Source organism: Mercenaria mercenaria, chromosome 11 (genome assembly GCF_021730395.1).
Source record: "Mercenaria mercenaria strain notata chromosome 11, MADL_Memer_1, whole genome shotgun sequence".
NCBI lineage: Eukaryota > Metazoa > Mollusca > Bivalvia > Venerida > Veneridae > Mercenaria > Mercenaria mercenaria.
This window is the reverse complement of record NC_069371.1, coordinates 19,784,575-19,804,757: the sequence shown is the minus strand read 5'-3', so window position 1 is coordinate 19,804,757 and position 20,183 is coordinate 19,784,575. Positions and strand designations below refer to the sequence as shown.

The 20,183-nt window shown below is 34.7% G+C and overlaps 1 protein-coding gene across 3 annotated transcripts in view; it reads left to right on the top strand.

Moving 5' to 3' along the window:
• The window catches only part of LOC123531512 (receptor-type tyrosine-protein phosphatase N2-like), a 297,876-nt gene that overhangs the window by 177,897 nt on the left and 99,796 nt on the right, over nucleotides 1–20,183 (top strand). For all 3 annotated transcript variants that reach the window (XM_045312552.2, XM_045312553.2, XM_045312551.2), the window contains one exon: nucleotides 19,847–20,038. In XM_045312552.2, the coding sequence (XP_045168487.2) occupies nucleotides 19,847–20,038 (192 nt within the window). The remainder of the gene's footprint in view (nucleotides 1–19,846; nucleotides 20,039–20,183) is intronic.

Sequence of the window (20,183 nt, the reverse complement as noted above, 5' to 3'; positions counted from 1 at the left end):
GCTCCTATGTACACAGGATCTGCCATTGTATACAAAAACAACACATTCAACACCTCCCAGATTTATTCAAATGGCCTACACAACTGCACACAGTCCACAGGAAGAAGTTGTGGATGTTAGTTAGATATGCAGGCTTTGGTTTGTTTTCCTTAAATAGATCTGAAAAAAAGATATTTTATTTGAATTTTTACATTAACCTGTTGGTTCATAAAGGAGTTTGCCCGCCCGCTTAGCTCAGTAGGTAAGAGCGTTGGTCTACGGATCTCGGGGTCGCGAGTTAGATCCTCGGGCGGGGCGTATGTTCTCCGTGACTATTTGATAAACGACATTGTGTCTGAAATCATTAGTCCTCCACCTCTGATTCATGTGGAGAAGTTGGCAGTTACTTGCGGAGAACAGGTTTGTACTGGTACAGAATCCAGGAATACTGGTTAGGTTAACTGCCCGCCGTTACATGACTGAAATACTGTTGAAAAACGGTGTTAAACCCAAAACAAACAAACAAACAAACATAAAGGAGTTTGGCGTAACAAGTCCCATTACTCAGACTGCTGTTTCTAGCTCTTCTGACTTGGAAAAATCTACGAGATATTGTTGTCACTTGATCTGGTTAAATTTTTTGTTTATGTCCACCTTTTCTCAAAAACTATAACAACTATAGCTTTGAAACTCTGCACACCTGTTTATCATCATTAGATGACTATGTAGGCCAAGAGCCATAACTCTGATAAGCATTTGTTAAGAAATTATGACACTATTTGTACAATTTTATTTTTAGTTTGTCTGAGTTTTGAAAAAAATCTTCGAGGTATTGTCGTCGCTTGATCGTCAGCATTGGCGTTGGTTAAAATTTTTGTTTAGGTCCACTTTTTCTCAAAAACCATAAAAGCTCTAGCTGTTGACTGTGTAGGCTAAGAACCATTCTGTCAGCATTATGGACCATTTTGTACTTAGAAAATTTGAGTTTCTTGGTTACAAGTTTTGTATAAGTCCACCTTTTCTCAAAAACTATATGAGCTACAACTTTGAAACTTTGCACAATTGTTTATCATCATTACGTGACTGTGTAGGCCAAGAACCATAACTCTGATATGCATTTTGTCAGAATTATGGCCGTTTTTGTACTTAGAAAATTTGAGTTTCTTGGTTAAAATTTTTGTTTAGGTCCACCTTTTCTCAAAAACTGTAAGAGCTACAGCTTTAAAACTTTGCACACTTTTTTATCATAAGTTGACTCTGTAGGCCAAGAACAATAACTCTAACCTGCATTTTGACTAAACCGGTAGCATATTTTTTATACCAGTTATCTACTGACCTTTATGTAAGAAATGTTCCTAATGAGATTTTATAACATTTTCAGCTTCATTACAAGTATAACCTTTTTTGAAACAATTAAGACTTTCCTTCGGGGTACGAATGCCTGTACAGTGAAACACCGCTCGCTCGAGCATCGATGACTCGAGCACCCGGGCTTGCTCGAGCAATTCATGTGGTCCTGGCCGATTTCCTTCTATTTTCTATGTGATATTACCATGGCTGGGTCGAGCATCGATAACTCGATCGCTCGAGCATGACACCTGGTCCCTGTGTATTAATTTACTCTTTGTTACTTCTGGCTAACTCGAGCAGAGGTGTCAAAATTTTTCACACCTTCGGCGGTCAGAATGTGTCAGTTAATTTAACATTTTCACACACCGTTAAAATTGCGTTAAAATTGCGTAGTCTATTCCCAGACTATCTTAAATGTTTGTTTGTCGGTATAGTTGATCTTATGATGAGAATAATTATTGATAAAATCTTAAAGAAAAGTTTTATTGATCAAATATCGATCAATTACTGATTACTTAAAGCATCTTGTCTGTGGGATCGAGAAGATAGTTATGAGATCTTAGTATTTTAATGAGCAATTGTTTGCATGTAAATGAAGGAAATAATATAGCCGTTTCATAAAATTCAGACAATAATTATGATATGCACTTGTTGATGAATAAAAAAAAAAATCTTAGTTGTTTCTTCACATGTGCCATTTACAAATTATATATTGAAACGTCTATCAATAGATAACGTATGTAATACGTTTGTTTTTGAAAAATGTCACAAGTATGTTATTATTACGCATCACCGTTTACTCTGCAAACGGTCCCAATGACAGTTGGTAAAACAAACTTTAGTTTTCTTCGTATGTTGGTCAATGTTTGGGTCGCTCGAAACCATGGATAACCCGAGCATTTTGCTCATCCCCTTGCGACCTCGAGCGAGTGGTGTTTTACTGTAGTATGTGACACTTCTAATTTTCTTAGCATTGGACTGTGAGCCAACAACATTGATTTATCAACCTGAAAAACATGTTAAGATAGAAATAGTACATTGATTCCGCCTATACCTGGAACTATTTATAACAATATCATACAGGTTTAATGCATTAAATACGACCAGACAGTAATAAAACAAAATCACAGCAAAATATATCCATTCCTGCAAACAATTTCCTGTGGTATGAATTCTTGAATGTCATAAAGTTTATTAAAATTTCCAGACAGGTTGTGAATAAAGTGGGAATATAATGGTTTTGTATATTCCATTGAGGAGTGGTTTGCTCTGAGAACATTGGGAGAAAATTCTGTTTAAATTATTTCATAATGAGGAAAATATTACAACACCATACAGCAGACCCTGTCAGTATTTGTTTCAGATTTGTCTATGACTTTCGTGCTGATAGAGCAATTAGGGGAGCTCAGTTTTGTTAACATAAATAAGTTGAAACTAAAAGACTTCTTAGACAATAGACAATATGTTTTTTGGTGTGTTTTTTTTGTGGTACAGAGCATACTTCATATTATATACAGGGTTCACACAGGCTTGAAAAGTGCTTGAAAATGAAGGGGTGTCTTGAAAAGTCCTTGAAAATGAGTTTCATCTTGAAAAGTACTTGAGAATCAGTGAATATCCTTGAAAAGTACTTGAATTTCAATTATTCCTGCCTAAAGTTGATCAGACAATTTTTGAAAGACAATGCAGACCGACAATTTAGAGTGCTCAGCAGAGGACACAAGCATTCCGTATCTTGAAAGACCCTTACTCAGGGTACAAAAAATTGCTGAGTACGAAGTTCGTACTATTTGATAAGCGTTACCTCCAGTGCAGATGTGGAAAAACTGTGCCCTCTTTTTTTGTGAAAATCTGTTGTTTTCACATTGTTTGATGTTTTGTCAGTATGGGAAAACTTATCCCTAGGGGAGGGACTGTGATGAAAAATCCAAAGGATATTGCTGATCCTGCAGAAAAGAAATTGACATTGCTGGGATGGGTGAAAGTGCCCTACATTTGCGAAGCAGAAAAGCACAGGAAGAGCAAAAAATCCATGCGGGCATGTTTGCTAACTACTTTAACAAAGGATTAGATAGTCTTAAATGCAAAATTGAAAACAAAACTTGCGTGTTCAACTTTGAGCTGTTTTAAGTGGTGATTATCTTTTGAGCTGTTACACACTTTCCCAGACTTTTAGTGACTTTGTTCAGCTTGTGTTTCACAAGAATTTTGCTGTACAGGGAATATTAAATGCTGCATATTTGAAAATATAAGTATTCTCCCATATTAAAGAAGTCTTTGAAACTAGCTTATACTGTCCTTGAAAAGTCCTTCATTTTTGCCTGAGCTTGCCTGTATGAACCATGTATACACATTTGATATCTGGGTCTGCAGAATATTACCTCACATTACATCTTTTATAGCAATTACTAAATTTTTTAAATACGGTTTTAAATTTAGCTAGTCTTAACCAATGTTCAGAGTGACTTGTTATCCATCATCTGTCCTCCTGTATCAACATTTTACTGAAACACTTCCTTCCCTGAAACTACTGGTCAGATTTACACCAAGCTTGGTCTGTAGCATTCTTGACTGCACCTCTCTAAAACTTTATCAAATGGTTTAGTTGACCCCTTTCAGTGGCTGCCAGAGGTAAAAATAGAAGAAAAAAGTCTTAAAGTAACTTCTTGTGAACCTTTCGCAGAGTCTTCACCAAACTTGGTTTGTAGAATCATTGCATAGACTTTCTTCTGGTTCAGCTTTCACTTCTCACAGGGAATGCCAGAGCTGAAAATAGATAAATAACTTTCATTAAAAGTCAATGATTTCTTTTCACATATTGCTTGTTGGACCTCCTTCAAATTTGGCCTTTAGCATCCTGGTATGGACCTCTCAAATTTCTTTTTATAGTTCAGCTTGATCCCTGTTAGGGGTCACGAGAGATTAAAATAAGAAAACCTTTTAAAAACCTGTCTTATCATGAATCACTTGAAGGATGTTCAGATCTGAAGACAGAGGTCATGTGAGCAACTAAGGACCTTCTGCAGGGGTGGCCAAATCTGATTTTGACTTGCTTGTCCGTTTTTGTTAATTGCTATTTTGTACTTGTCAGTATGTACAAGCTTTGGGACAACCTGAGCAATACAGAGCATTAAATTTGCCACTCCTGTTCTGGTCTTTTTGCTCACGCTTCAATTTTTTTTTTTTAAATGAAAAAGTTTTAACATGTATTCTTTCCCTGTTTGAAGTTTGTTGCTTATCTACATAAGGCTGACCCCTGGATAAGTTTGATTTAATCCCAGCCATATTCTATGTAATAATTTACCAAGTATGGATGATGTGGTACCAAATCATTAACTTTATAGTCCATACAGGAAAAAAAAATCATATGGACCCTTTATCTTCGAGCAAGCATTATCAGTGTTATTATGATTATTATAAAAAAAGAAATGCAGAAAAAAAACCTACATTTTTTACCAAAATAATTATGATAATGATCATAATGATTAAGTTGGATAAAATGTGAGTTTTTGAGTGATAAAATGTGAAAAAGAAGGGAACTTTTTCTTAATGCAAAAGTCCGCAGGTGTGGTTTTTGTCTGAGTACTTGGACCATCTCTGCACAGTTTTGTGGAAAATTATTTGAGAAAATGTAGGGAATTCCTTGAGGAAATTCAGAAGATTGTCTGAGAAACTGCGGAGGGAGTATGCCTTTAGAAATGTCAGGAGCACTGTTTAAACTCTCTGTGCAGAGAATGTTAGAGAAAACATCTTGTGTGTAAATCTTGTTTAACTGATGCAATGATTTAAATGGAAATCTATTTTAATAAAATGGTGAAACAGAGCGTATTTTATGATTACCTGGGTCAGGGAGTGGCCTACACAGAAGTTGTCCTCTCTAACTTGATGAGTTTCTTATCCATTGTTACCAGACTTGATCACAATGTTTATTGCCATAATATCTTGGCCAAGTTTGAAAATCATCCAGTTTGTTTCAGTGGATCTTGAGTTATAGCGCTTGGAATGACTAAAAATTTCAAAAATTGAGACAGTGTGTGCTTCCAGAATTATAAGTAGTTCTTACCCAGTTTTCACCAAACATGTCACAAAGGTTATTGGCATATATCTCTACCAACTTCAAATACTGTAGATCTGTGTGCAGTTATGGCCCTTGAATTACTCAAAGTTGTGAATTACTTCAAATTGCCAAAATTGACAGTGGCCACTCTGTAACAGGAGCAGTTTTTATCTATTGTTCAAAAAACTGGATCACAATGGTTTAGGGGCATAATTTCTTGCCCAGGTTTGATAACCATCCAGACTTTCCCAGTTGCCTTTGAAGTGATAAAACTTGCATATATTAAGAGTCTCCATTTCTCTTAACTTTAATAGTTCTTATACAATGTTCACTAAACTTGGTCACTATGTTATGGGCATGATATCTCTGCCAGATTTGTTTACCAGCTAGATACTCCAAGCCACTTGAGTTATGCAACTTGAATGACTTGAAATTGTAAAAATTGACAGTGTCCACCTAAAGTTTCATATTGCTTTTAATTTTATGTCAAAGAAAAATAGATCAGCTATGTAAATAGAGGAAATACAAAATTATATAATTAGAAAAGTTTTACTTTCAACAGTTAGAGTCATAAAGGGAGGTAATAGAAAACAGTGGATTCAGTAATACGTTCTGCTATGTTAATCAATATACAAACTTTAAAAATATTTGAGAAAACAATTATTGCAAGAAATTAGAATGTTTTTATTTTCATGACAAAAATATGGCAGCCACATTATAAACAAAAGCATTATGACCCTTAAATTACTTAAGCAGTTCTTATCCATTATTCACCAAAATGACCAAAATGTTGCGCTGGAGTTATTGTCCTTGAATTAGACGAAACTAGAAATACTCAGTAACGCACTTTAACTTTAAGAGTGGAAAGTAGTTTGCTCTGAAGAGTGTAGATTGTGACAGTTTTATATGGAAAACCTTGGTATGGGAATGTCCACTGAAAAAAAAAGAAAATTAAAAGTTCTTTCTAGTATTTTTTTTTCTCATTTCTTCAGTTATTTGTGCATTATATACATGGAAACTCCTATATGTGGGAAAAATTTTGGACCTCAACATATTCTGCATATTTTCCACATTTTCTATGCACATGCTGTGCATTTTACAAAGACTGTGCAGAGATATTATTCAGGTGTAGACAGCCTGGTTCATTAACATGTCCAATGTAGAGCACAGATACAAACAAAGCTTTCTTTTCACATAACTTCTCAGACACATATGCTAATACCTAGCTCACTACAATTAATTCAACAGTAATTACATTATAAATCAGAAACTGAAATTTACTGTAAAATTATAAAAAAAAGTAGGTACATAATCCCACTTGAGGTTTATTCTTTAAGAAAGTAAAGAAGACAGATCTTTTGAAAAAATGTAATAGTCTCATTTTCAGGTCAACATGGCGAAAAAAGTCAACCCACATATTTAAAAGAGATTCATTGTTTCTTTGATTTATTATTTCTTTTCAGTGGAAGTTATCTTAAATTTTCCATCAATAACGGCGAGGTTTTTATACAAACTCACATAGAAATATATTATTGTGCATGCAGTATGAAACTTGAATTGGATTATTGGTACATCCGACAATTTACAGACATCATGGTCTATATAGCAAAAACCTGCGGCACCTGAACGGAAAATCTGACTTTATAATGTATTGGGCTGCCAGTTCATAAAGTTTGATGGTTCAGATTTTTCACTGATTTTTCGTTATCTCCTAAATATTATAAAATGCCTGTGAGCATCTGGCAAAATGGTTGCTATGGTAACGTAACTGTCATCAAGGGCTGATAGTGGTGACAATCAATATATGCAAATGGCGAGAAGAGATGTGAAATATACACACTGTGATGTACATTACAAGGCGACCATATGAGTGATCGGAGAGAAAAGACGCTTTCTCCGTTGCTAGGGGGAATCTACCAGCCGGTTTCTGATTTTTTAACGTAAGAAAAGCAGAAGTTGGATATTGGGAAGAAAGGCATTCATTCAGATCTGGTATGTTCACATTTGTATTGAATTTTAAGTATTTTAAATCTGAATGAATTACTTTTTTGGACTTTGCAGTTACCTTGAGTTTTAAAAAATTACAAATTGTAAGTTCTGTCTTTGAGATAATATTATGCTTAAAGTGAATGGGGCTAGAGTTATAATTAAATCAAAGCTTTGTAAAGCAATCTAATTTTCTTTTTTTTCTGTAATTTGTTTGCTATGTTGAGTTGGTTATTTGTCTCATAGACAAATTTTAATGTATTTGAATAATTTTCTCATTGTTTTCTATAACCATGCTGATGGCATCGATTGTCACCTTTTAGCTCAATATAAATGCGTGCAATAAGAAAAATGGCAACAATATGTGAACAATTTTGTGTGAAATGGGTTTGACAGTGTATAATTATATTATTGCTTCCAATGATCATGTGCAGTAATGGGTTAGTTAGTTACTTTCTTACAATTATCAGAAGTCGCCATATGACCTAAAATTGTGTTGGTGCGACGTTAAACCCAACAAAATAAATACAATTATCAGCTATGTACTTTTGGTTGCAGTCAACAAGCCTTACATTTTGAGAAAAAAATTCAAGCAACACCAAATCATAGAAAGAAAGGGTTATTTCACATGAAAATTGAACAGCATAATTATGAAACATGTGTATTACTCTACACAACAATGGTCAGTTTACTCTTCCGTAAAAAGGCTGCATAAAGGGGCCAGTTTCGGACAGTCCAGTGCCTTTAAAAACTCAACATTTTCTGTGTACATTTATCTTCAATTTGGTGCATTTGCAATAATGTCCAAGTGCTGAAATTTCACATAACTGTAGGTTGAACATAGTTTTCAGTAATTGTGTATTATTATTTCTTTACAAATGGTATTCGTTTTTAAAGGGTGACAACTTTTTGAGAATATTTTAAGTAACCATCATATAGGACAGTATGGCAGAACATGTAATGGTCAGGTAGATTGTTGGTAAAGATGTTGTTCGCTTATCAAATATTTCTGTGTTTTGAAGATATACTCCTAAACATTAAGATGTTATAAATTGGACTCACTTTTGAAAGGTTGGTTCTTTTTCATTTTATAGCACACTTTCAGTCTGAATTTGTTCCTGCAAAGTCAGTTTGATTAATAATCATTTATATATATTTACCCTTACAGAAGAAAAAGGCCTGCTGCGTACTCTTGCTGTGTACATACAGCGTATATGATGCGTACATGATGTGTACTGAAATCAATAGTACGCAGGATATACACCGCACATACACCGATAGTATGTTTGTAGTACACTTTTGACATGCAAATGAGCTCTGCCGCGTACTACTTGCTGCGTACATGCTGTGGACTACATAGTACACAGGATGTACGCTGGAGGAATTTAGTATGCGAGAAATAGTACGCAGCATGTACGCGGCACATACACTTTTCACATGCAAATGAGCCTGCGGTGTACTACCCCTGCGGCGTACATGCTGTGTACTCCTGCGGCGTACATGCTGTGTACTCCTGGCCCGAGTCCTGCGGCGTACATGCTGTGTACTCCTGCTGCATACATGCTGTGTACTCTTGTGGCGAAACTGCTGTGATAATGTAAATTCCTTACCCCACCAACTTTCGTATGCAAATGCTGATCATTTGGACAGAAAAAAACATAACAAAGATAAGTGACATGCATCAATAAGTATTTACCCTTACCAAAATAATGTAGATTGATGTTATCAAATAAATTAGTATGCTTTTCTCCATCCACTTATCAATGAAATACATCAATTTTTGTAGCATGTAATTTGGTAAACATTTGAAGAAAATGGCGTAACTGCATCAAGGGGAAACAACTTTAATGCAACTAAATATAAGTGTTATGATTTATTATAGACGATGTGTGCATAGTATGTATTTATTTTGATTAAAATCCATCTGAGAACAATCTAGGACTGGAATTATATAAGCATTTATACACTTTTACGTCCGTAAAAAGTAGCGCACCAATAAATTTTGGATTGATTTTTTCCAATGGGGCAAGCGCAATTAGCCAAAAACGTTCTGAAAATATACGAGCGGCAAATCCGATGAACAACTTTTTAATTTGGCGAGGCCTTAATGAGTTAACATAATGAGCATTAAAGCCTTTATAAAACATGATAGAGTGGTGTTTTGCTTAAGAGTATTCAAATAACAGTGAGAGCTATTAATTCTTCTCATTCGGGCGCTGTTGAGGCATTATCTTGGTAATTATTTCATGTATTACAAAATGTAATGCAACGAAGTTCAAATAAGGCTTTTCAATTATCCAAGTTAGAAAGCTCCAGGATTAATTCAAAATGAAAAAGAATATATTTTTACACTGCATGCAAGGTGCAGCTCAGAAATCACTAAGATGTAAGCTTCACAAATGAACATTGCAAATAGTTTGGCAAATTTTTATTGTTCAGAATACCGGTAATCTGAACTATTCTATGCTATTAAGATAAAAGTTACTCGGACATCAAGTTCTTGCTTCCAAAAAAAAAAAAAAATGTACAAATCCTTCCTGCATGAAGTCCCTCCCGCGTATATGAAGTTTACTTCAGACTTTAACTTATAAAAAAAAAACTAAGTATAAATGCCAAAAGAAATTGTACAAGTCTTTCCCGTGTATATGAAGTGTACTGCACAAATTTCAAAGTATCTGCGGTGTACATGCAGTGTACTATTTTCTTGTACAAGTCCCTCCTGCGTACATGCAGTGTACTCCTTAAATTTTCAGAGTCTGTGCTGCGTACTTGAAGTGTACTAGTGACCTCCTGCGTACATGCTGTGTACTCGTCGAAATAGTACACGGCATGTACGCGGCATGCGGTGTATGTAAAATGTACTCCTCTGGCGTACTACTGTGTTCGCGGCATATACACAGCAAATACGCAGCATGTACGCCACAGAGGCTTGCTTCTGTAAGGGTACTCCCAATTATGTATATATTCTAATACAAGTGTGAAGCAAAAATAATATCTTGGCAATCTCAGATGGAAGGATATTTCTATCCAATTCATAAACACATGACTGATACTTTTTCTTGCATATCATATACAGTACAATCGCGATCCTACGAAAAGCCAAGGGACCGGCCGTTTTTTTTCGTAATATCGCATTTTCGTTCGAGCGCAGCATATGAAATTTCGCTACACAGCACCTTGATATCTACATGTTGTAACCCGTGATATTTAAACATGTTATTTTCGTATCGGAGTATATGTACATGTATACAAATTTTATATGTACATCTGGGTCTACTACAAATCTTATTCGAATCTGAAATGTAAAACGGGTTGTTTTGTTTTTCTTCACTTTTTATTCACTGTACATAAAACATACAGGGTACATTGTTGCACGAGAACAAAAATAGCAATTGCCTATACCGATTCAGCTACCCTTCACTGAATTGTTTGGAATAATAAAACGACAATTACAGACGATCAGGACTTAAATATTTTTATCTGTTTTATCTAGTGATTGTTTTAGACGTATAGATATCGAAACAAGTGTGACTGATATGTCATCCGATCTCATAGTTAGAGAAGAAAATAATAACCACTAACACAGCGTATGTGTTTCGAATTTAGTTACTAAGTTTTCACACTTTAATTACTGTTTACGCCAAGCTAATTGATCGTGACACTTTCCACTGTAAAGCGTTTTTCACGCCATTATGGAAGGTGTGAAAACTTAGACGATACATGTATTCGTAAAATCGCAACTAAAACAAGTTGAAAACAGGCTTTAAGGGCATAAAAATACATTCTTATGAGCGCATTTTTCGTAAAACTGCATTTTCGTAAAACCGCAACTTTATAACATAGAAATAAGAAGGAAAGCAGCCGGGACCACAACACCTTTTCGCAGTATACCGGTATTTCGTTGAATTGCGATTCATAGCACCGCGAATGCACTGTACATAATAAGCTTTTCATTCTGACAGATTATTTTTCTTGCATACCGTATTTTAAAAATAACAGAATAAATAAAGCAAATAGAAAAACACTTTCTATGAGCTCTCTTTCTTATAGTAGAGTATGTAAACAAATAGCGGGAAATTAATGTCAGTAAGCAAAAGTGACGTCATGACGTTTCAGTGATGCGCAGTAACAAAGTTCAACTCTAGTTTTATCATTTGTAGCATAATGGTATGCTCTTACCGTAAAATAACGTATTTTGAATTGAGAAATATAGTCGATAAGGAACGGATGGAAACTATTTAGCTACCTGATTTTTTTTGTATTTTACATAAACAGCTAGTATATAATCAATGCATGAATGGCTAGTTGTCATTAACAGCACGAAAGTCATCTGGCATGGGGGTGCTAGATGGGTTTTGCCGGCATGGGTAAAATCACCGGAAACACCAGTTGGATGTGCAAGGAAGACATATCTAACACACGGCGTAGTATGCAGACAATTAAAATATTTCTATTTTGCTTAATTGCATAATTTTAGTCTAGCTTACATGCAGAAATACTCTCAAATGCGGATTTGAGCATACTGTGAACATTAAATACTATACATTTATACTTCTCTACAAATTCTCTGTATCTTATAAAGGTCTTTGAATTGAAAGAAAAGTATTTATCTCAATTCATTCTACATGCATAATGAGGCATCAGGAAATGCAGTGTGTTCATTAAGTTCTAAAAAAAAATTGTCCCCTGGTACAAGAAATCGGAGAAAGCCAAAATTTTAACAAGATTTTAATGCAGTACAGTTTAGTAGTGACTTGGTGACTAATACCTCTGATGGTTGGAAAAAAAGCTTGTATTTCTGGAAACCACAGGGGGGAAATGACTGACAAACTGTGCTTCATGTCTGGTATATGATGAAATCTAGGCCGAGTTCGAAAATGAATCATCTCGGGTCAAAAACTAGGTCACTAGGTCAAATCAAAGAAAAACCTTGTGTATGCGATAGAGGCTGTATTTTTCAATTGATCTTCATGAATTTTGTAAAGGTCACAGTTACTAAAAATAGATTTTTTTCTCAATTGTGGTTTCTGGTTTATAGATTTAGTATGGACTTAGCCCCATGTGGTTCTGGGACGATCTGTGTATGAAAAGAATTGGATCCACTGCCTATACCCTTGCATGATCGTAAGAGGCGACTAATAGGGTCATAGCACTTGGTTTTGCAGTAACTCTGTGATTCCAGCAGGTATGCAAATTTTGATTCCATACCTCAAGTTTTTATCTCGATATAAATGAGATGTGGAACCAAAATTTGTAGTCCTGTTTGGCGCCATATAACCTATACTGTGTTGGAGCGCCGTTAAAACCCCAAACGAATAAATAAAAAATACTTAGCGTCACCAGACTTGTTGTACAGCAAGCTTATCTGAAGAATTAGCTTTGGATGATATTTGGGGTCAGTGTTTACCACTGAAAAAAGAAAAAATGGCTTCCACTCAATATCTTTAGTTTGGGTACACTTATTGTCTGTAACCTTAGTGTGTAGATGGCTTTTATCAAACACAAAGGTTGCGAATATATGTGGGGGTAACTTTGGTCAGGGTCAAGGTCACTAAGTAAGTGTAACTAAAAATAGAGAAATGGTTTTCACTCAGTACCTCTAAATTGGAAGTTAAAGTAAGTTAAAATAAAAAAAAAAGATTTTTTTTTCACTTTGATCATCAAAAAGTTATTTTCCAGTTTATAACTTTAGTTAAATTATAGGAAGCTTATTGGATCACTGTTACAAAAAATAGAACAATGGTTTATTCCCAATGTACACCTATTGTCAGCAGACTCTTGTGTTTGGGAAGCTTTTATCAAAGAAGTATAAATTAATATGGCAATGACACATCTACTTTTCTTATATCTGTACTTTTGAATGGCATGATTGGATGCAGTCAGATATAACACAACCTGTTGGCTTAATGATTCAAAATTTGAAAACCCACGTTTTCGTGGAATTTCCATGTTTCTTGTTTGACTTATGTCCCTTTTCTGTAACCTGTATTATATATACTCGGTACTGGGAATTAACTGTCGATAAACCAGTACAAATTGAACTCAAATTATGAATGCATGTATATCACATGAAGCCAGTTTTGTAAAAGAAGATTACAATTTTGATATGAAAGCCGATTTTATTTCCAGATAACATCAATATTGATTTGTTTATGAATCTTATATTAGGAATATTGCTTTTACTCTACAAAAGAACTCTTTAATGGAGGGTTATATTAAAAAATTGCCCCCAAAAATTCAATATCATTGTTTTTCTTGGAAGCCAAGGAGTTCGGTTACTCATAACTTCACGAAAAACAGTCTTGAATTTATGGATCAAATATTCCATTCTTTCTCTTTTAAACTTACGGAATTTGCATTGCCAATTAGGCAAAATTATTGTAAGAAGATCAAAATTACCATCTCGATTCCGATGTTATTAGTTATTATTCATACAAAGTCGGAAGTGTCCTCATGAAGTTCCGTACGCAGCATGAAATTACCTTTATTGAAAAGAAAGTCCGTGTTACCGTCTTATAAATTTGTTCCCTATTAGGACTAATGGAAATCACCACAGGTGTTCTGAGCAATTTTGTTCCACTCATTAGGTAGAGAGCAGCTTTGGAGCTTACTTCTACTGAATACATTTTCTTAATTGGCAAGATTTCAAAAACCTAGAACTCAATTATTTCTTGGCAATTAAAGCAGCTGTATACTAATGCTTGCTTGAAGATCTTTTTGATGATTTCTTTTAGTAAAAGTTTGTTCTCAGGTATGATGTACTTTAAGTTATAACAGGCATAGCATTTTTAGCAGTCAACTCTGTTTATTTGTACAAACACTATGCTTAGTTTTAAAGTTGTTTTTACTTGTTTCCATTTTCCAGTCTGATCCAGATTTATGCTTTTATGCCCTCATATTGCTGTTTCATCACCCGTTAGATGTATATATTAGAGATCATTTCATTGCTGTCTTTTCTCCTCTTAGGTGTGTATTTTAGAGGTGTTTTATTTCCCTTCATGTGTGTATTTTAGATGGTGTTTTATCTCCCCCTCGGGTGTGTATTGTAAAGGTCATGTCAAATGGTGTTTTGTCTTCCCTCAGATGTGTATTTTAGGGATCATGCCAGATGGCATTTTATCTCTACTTTGGTATGTATTTTGAAGGTCATTCCAGATGTTATTTTATCTCCTATCAAGTGTATTTTGGAGATCATGCCAGATGGTGTTTAATCCCTCCCCTCAGGTTTTGATTTTAGACATCATGCCAGATGGTGTTTAACCTCTCCCATCAGGTGTTCATTTTAGACATCATGCCAGATGGTGTTTAATCTGTCCCCTCAGGTGTTGATTTTAGACATCATGCCAGATGGTGTTTAATCTGTCCCCTCAGGTGTTGATTTTAGAAATCATTTCAGATGTTGTTTTATCTTATCTCCTATCAGATGTATTTTTGAGATTATTCCAGATGGTGTCCCCTCAGGTGTTGATTTTAGAGAACATTGCCGATGGTGTTTTATCTTCCTTAGTGTATTTTAGAGGTCATGCCAGATGGTGTTTTATCTCCCCTCCCTCCAGGTGTATATTTTAGAGATTAGTTCAGATGATGTTTTATTTCCCCTCAGGTGTATATATCAGGGAATATGCCAGCTATGTTGTTTCATCTCCCCTCAGATGCATATTTTAGAGATTATTTCAGTGCTGTTTTTCTCCTCCTAGGTGTGTATTTAAGAGGTGTTTTATCTCCCCCTCAGGTGTATTGTAAAGATCATGCCAGATGGTGTTTTGTCTTCCCTCAGATGTGGGATTGTGCAAGAAGGCATTTTATCTCTCCTTAGGTGTCTGTTTTAGAAAGCATGCCAACATTTAATAAAGTTTTATAACTCCCTTCAGATGTATATTTAGAAATCATTCTAGGTGATGTTTTATTTCCTCTCAGCTGTCTATTTTAGAAATCATGCAAGGTGGTGTTTTATCTCCCTTCAGGTGTATATTTTGGAAACGTTTTCTTCTTAGATGGTTGCTCTTCAAAATGTACTTGTACAGCTAATTATTTGGAGAGGCCCTGGAGGGAGTGCTGAGTGTTCTGAATTTGAGCTTTTAAACTACCCTTGGTCTTTTTCGTAGAGAAAATAACATTATTGTCTGCTTTTTTGCAAAATGTAATTGTGTATGTAAGATTAATATACTTATTTAAGTAGTTGGTAACTTATAATTACCGTTTAACTTGTATTCTTTTAGAAATATAGCCGCATCTTGTAATTTTTACAGTCCTACTTTTAAGTTTGAAAAAATCTGAATTATTTGATATGAACATGTTTTGTATATCCTTTGTAACACCAGTGCTACTTTGAAAACAGACTGTTACATACACAATAAATATTATAATATTCATTTAAACACAATAAAAATGTGTGGTTTTTTTTTTTTTTTGACAAAGAAGTTTGATACTGTTACTGCATGACATCTTTATTATGGATGAAGCTCAACATACACAATCAATTTAAATATTTAGTAAAGTTAGATATATTTGATGAGGATTTTCTGCATTTGAAGTAAATTTAAAATATTTAAGTGCAAGATTTGGTATCCTTAAAAATTAGGTGTATTATAGATTGCTGTGGTCTTTGAAGTAAAAAAATCTAAAAAAAAAAGGAAGGCAGGCAGTAAATAACATGAAATTGATACATTAGTGCTTAAAGATTTATTTTTATTCACTTTGTCTAAAATAGTTTAAATTTCAGAAAATAATAGTGTATTAAATACAGTATATATACAGTAATAAACCTCAGGATTATCTATGGCTAACAGGGTTTTGAATTAGATCTACTGGCAAGGTGTATTTATGTCTGTGATGATTTGTGTCTTCATGAAGTCATTTCGTCCTGACACTCTGGTTCATGTGGAGAAGTTGGCTGTTAACTGTAGAGAAGGGGTTAATACTAGCACAGAACTCGGGAATAGTGGTTAGATCAATTACCAGCCAATATATAACTGTAATACTGTTGAAAAAATGTGCTACAAAACACACAGTAATGAATAACTTAAGCTCTGAATACAGTAGTTCTACATGTGACAGCAAATTTCTTCTCGTTTTTCTCTGAATTTGTAACCATGGAAGAATATTTTTTGCATTTGAATCATTGATCAGCACAAGTTGTAGGACATATTTATTGGTTTATAAATCTCATTTTCGGCAACTAACCAACATTTCAAGTTTAGATATTCAGATATGCTTAGTTCATGGGAAGTTTTTTGTTGAGCCTGCCTTCATTGAGCTCCGCATAGACATCAGAATGGTTGTTTGATGTATGTGCGTTAGTGTATTCGTGTATCTGTGTGACCATCCAGTTTTTTCTGGTCAGTAACTTCGTATTGCCTTGAGCAATTTTGCTTACATTTGGCATAAATGTCAACTTTAATGAGATGGAATGCTGCATTGTAAACTTATGGTTCCTATCTCACGGTCAAGGTAACACCTGGGGGGTCAAAAGTCAGGTCAGATCTTGTCTGAGGCCATAACTTTTATATGAATGAGAAGATCAGGAAATAATAGAGCTTGAGAATGTTGCCATTTAAACACAAAATATTGCCATTTGAACATGAGAATGTTGCCATTTAAACACAAGGTATTGCCATTGGAACATGAGAATGTTGCCATTTAGACGCAAGGTATTGTCTTTTGAACATAGAATGTTGCCATTTAAACGCAAGGTATTGCCATTGGGACATGAGAATGTTGCCATTTAAACGCAAGGTATTGCCATTTGAACATGAGAATGTTGCCATTTAAACGCAAGGTATTGCCATTGGGACATGAGAATGTTGCCATTTAAACGCAAGGTATTGCCATTTGAACATGAGAATGTTGCCATTTAAACGCAAGGTATTGCCATTTGAACATGAGAATGTTGCCATTTAAACGCAAGGTATTGCCATTTGAACATGAGAATGTTGCCATTTAAACGCAAGGTATTGCCATTTGAACATGAGAATGTTGCCATTTAAATGCAAGATATTGTCATTGGGACATGAGAATGTTGCCATTTACCCACAAATTCCAATTCATTTTATGTTCAAAAGTTGAAATCAACGAAGTTATATCCCCACGAAATTGCAGTTTTGACCAAAACCACGAAATTTCATGCCCACAAAATTACATGATTTAACAATAGCTTGTTGCTTCTCAATGCTGAATAGTGGAAGGTGCCAAAGAGGGTGATGTAATGATTTTCTAATGAAGTAGGCAAAGAGGATACTTACAGTGTGATGGCTGCAAATCAGGACTTGGTTTTTCCTATGAGTAAAAGTGTATCGATTATTTGGCAATGTTAGATCCAATAAACGATGTGTAAATTTGGCGATAATGTATCCCAATGACAGTCAAAGGATTAGCCAAGTGTCTCGAAATGTCCGCGAATCACACGGCTCTGACATTCGGACACATTAAATACGTCTCCCCAGGAAACAGAGGGACGTGAAGGTTTTAGAAAGGATTAGTTGAAGTTAGATTGACTATTCCGTATTATTGAGTGACTATTGATTGAACTTCCCTTTCTCATAAGAGAGAAATGAGATTTTTTTTCTTGAATTTCTGGATTTGAAACAAAAAATGTTAATCGAAGATGTAACTTTTTGTGAATTACAAAATTAATGTTATTCATTCCTGTCTAAAGGTTATTCATTAATCTATCTAATTAAGTTTAAAGAAGTCCATTAATGAGTATTGAAGTGAAAGAAGTTGTTCTAACCTTTAGCCTGTGATTCTACCTTTGCGGCCAGTGCAAACCAAGATCATATGTTTTAGATAAAAGTGCAGACTTATTTACATAGTTCACAACTGTTGTACAAAAATACTTTAAAATGCTATCCCATGTCCATTTTACATCGTCCTATGCAAAAAAGTACTTTGAAATATATTGGACATGGCTAATAATTGGCTTAAATCTCCACCCCAGATTTCCACTCCTAACTGAAGGCTAAAAATTTATCAAATTAATATTTAATAAGATATTTACTTACCACGTATTAGTTGGGAAATAGATTTTAGTTTTGCATGCTTTGTTGGCAAATAAAACACGCTTTTGAGTTCAGATGCAAAGTAATCTAATCACGAAGGCCTGAGTGATTAATTACAATGTATCTGAACAAAAAAAAAACAACGTGTTTTATTTGCCAACAAAGTACGCAAAACTAAAATCTGTTTCCATTCTAACACGTTCGAATTACACCAGGAAGGGATACTAATCTGGAATAAAATCTGGTTTCAGATACAAAGGAGTAAACCCTAATAGCCAAAAGTAGGTCATTTTACGAAACGTGTTCAAATCGACAAGACAATACATGGTAAAATCCTTCTTTGTTTATATAAAAGAAAATCTTAAAAGTGTCAGAATTAACTGTAATGCCAGGTATAAAGCAAATATGACATTAGACATTAGCCAAAATAAAACAAAACTGTTTTGGGAAAATCATATGCAAGCTATTTCAAAGGGTGCTGCAGTACTGTAATTTTGCATTTATAATTACAAATGTTCTCATTTTAAATGTTCAATTAGCAAATCACATGTGATTTGTTTGTTGAAATGGCATTGGAATTAGTTAACATGAGTCATGAAATTAAAATGGTGCAGAGACAATCTTGTGCAGATCCATTAAGGCAATGTTAAGTTGTTGTATATTTTTTGTGAACCCTCTAAATTTTTTAAGATCAGATTTTAGGTCTTTTTGCTTTTTGGAATTTTGCATTATTCATACAGGGATAATGCAAATGAAACATTATTCAATATAAAAGGCATTTAAATTCTGTGTCTCTGACTTTAATTCTTCTAAAATACATTTACAAATTCAAAACTGGAATTGGGTATTTAGCATAGTTAGGTGTTCAAAAACAATCTTTTATCCATTTTTTCTGAAAAACGACAGGACGAAGAATTTAAAATGAACTGCATATTACTACTATGGTTTTTTAGGTAGTGTATATAGGAATTTTTGTCTTCGTTAGAAACTTATTTCCATTGGGTAGTAAATGCTGGGGGCTAAACTAGGAAAGTGGGAAGTGCAGGGTGATATATACTGAGGGTGATAGACTTGGATATTTACCAGTATCATCACACACTATAATAAGTATTTTATTTCAGGACAACATGAAAAATGAGTGTGGTTAGTATCTCACATGAAATAAACGCTTAATTGTTGTTCAGAAAAACTGTTTACTGACAGTCAACCCACCTATATTAACAACCCATCTAGAAATTTTCTCAGAAGATCTGGTGATTGATATTTCTATATTTGATATAGCCCATGACTGTCTTTGTTTCGAAAAATACTTACTATCATGATGTGTTTACAAGAATGTCATTTTTTGCAGTGAATATCAGTTTCTGTAGACCTCCATATGACCAGTTATTGACCAATGGGAAAACTGGAATTTGTGAGTCAGAATAATGGTTATGTTTTTCATCCCAAAGATGTAAAAGAATTTTTTTTATTTCAGACTGAAGTTGAGTGGAAAGGCAATGATGATCGGTACTTTGTGCTGACCTTCGTTCTCTGTGGCTGTATCGCTGGCATCCTATTGGCTGTTGTCGTGATATACTTGATCAGGCGTAACTCCCGCTCGAAAGAGAAACTGCAACAGATAACCGCAGCACAGGAAGGCAATGAAGCTGCGTCAAAGGATTATCAGGTAAAGGCGAACATAGTGTAGCTTCTCTAAAGCGAACACTACTGTGACTGTTAACACTTATCGTGCTGGAAACAGTTGATTCTGCCTTTACGACCAGGATAGATCATGATCAGCCTGCACATCCATGCAGTCTGATCATGATCTG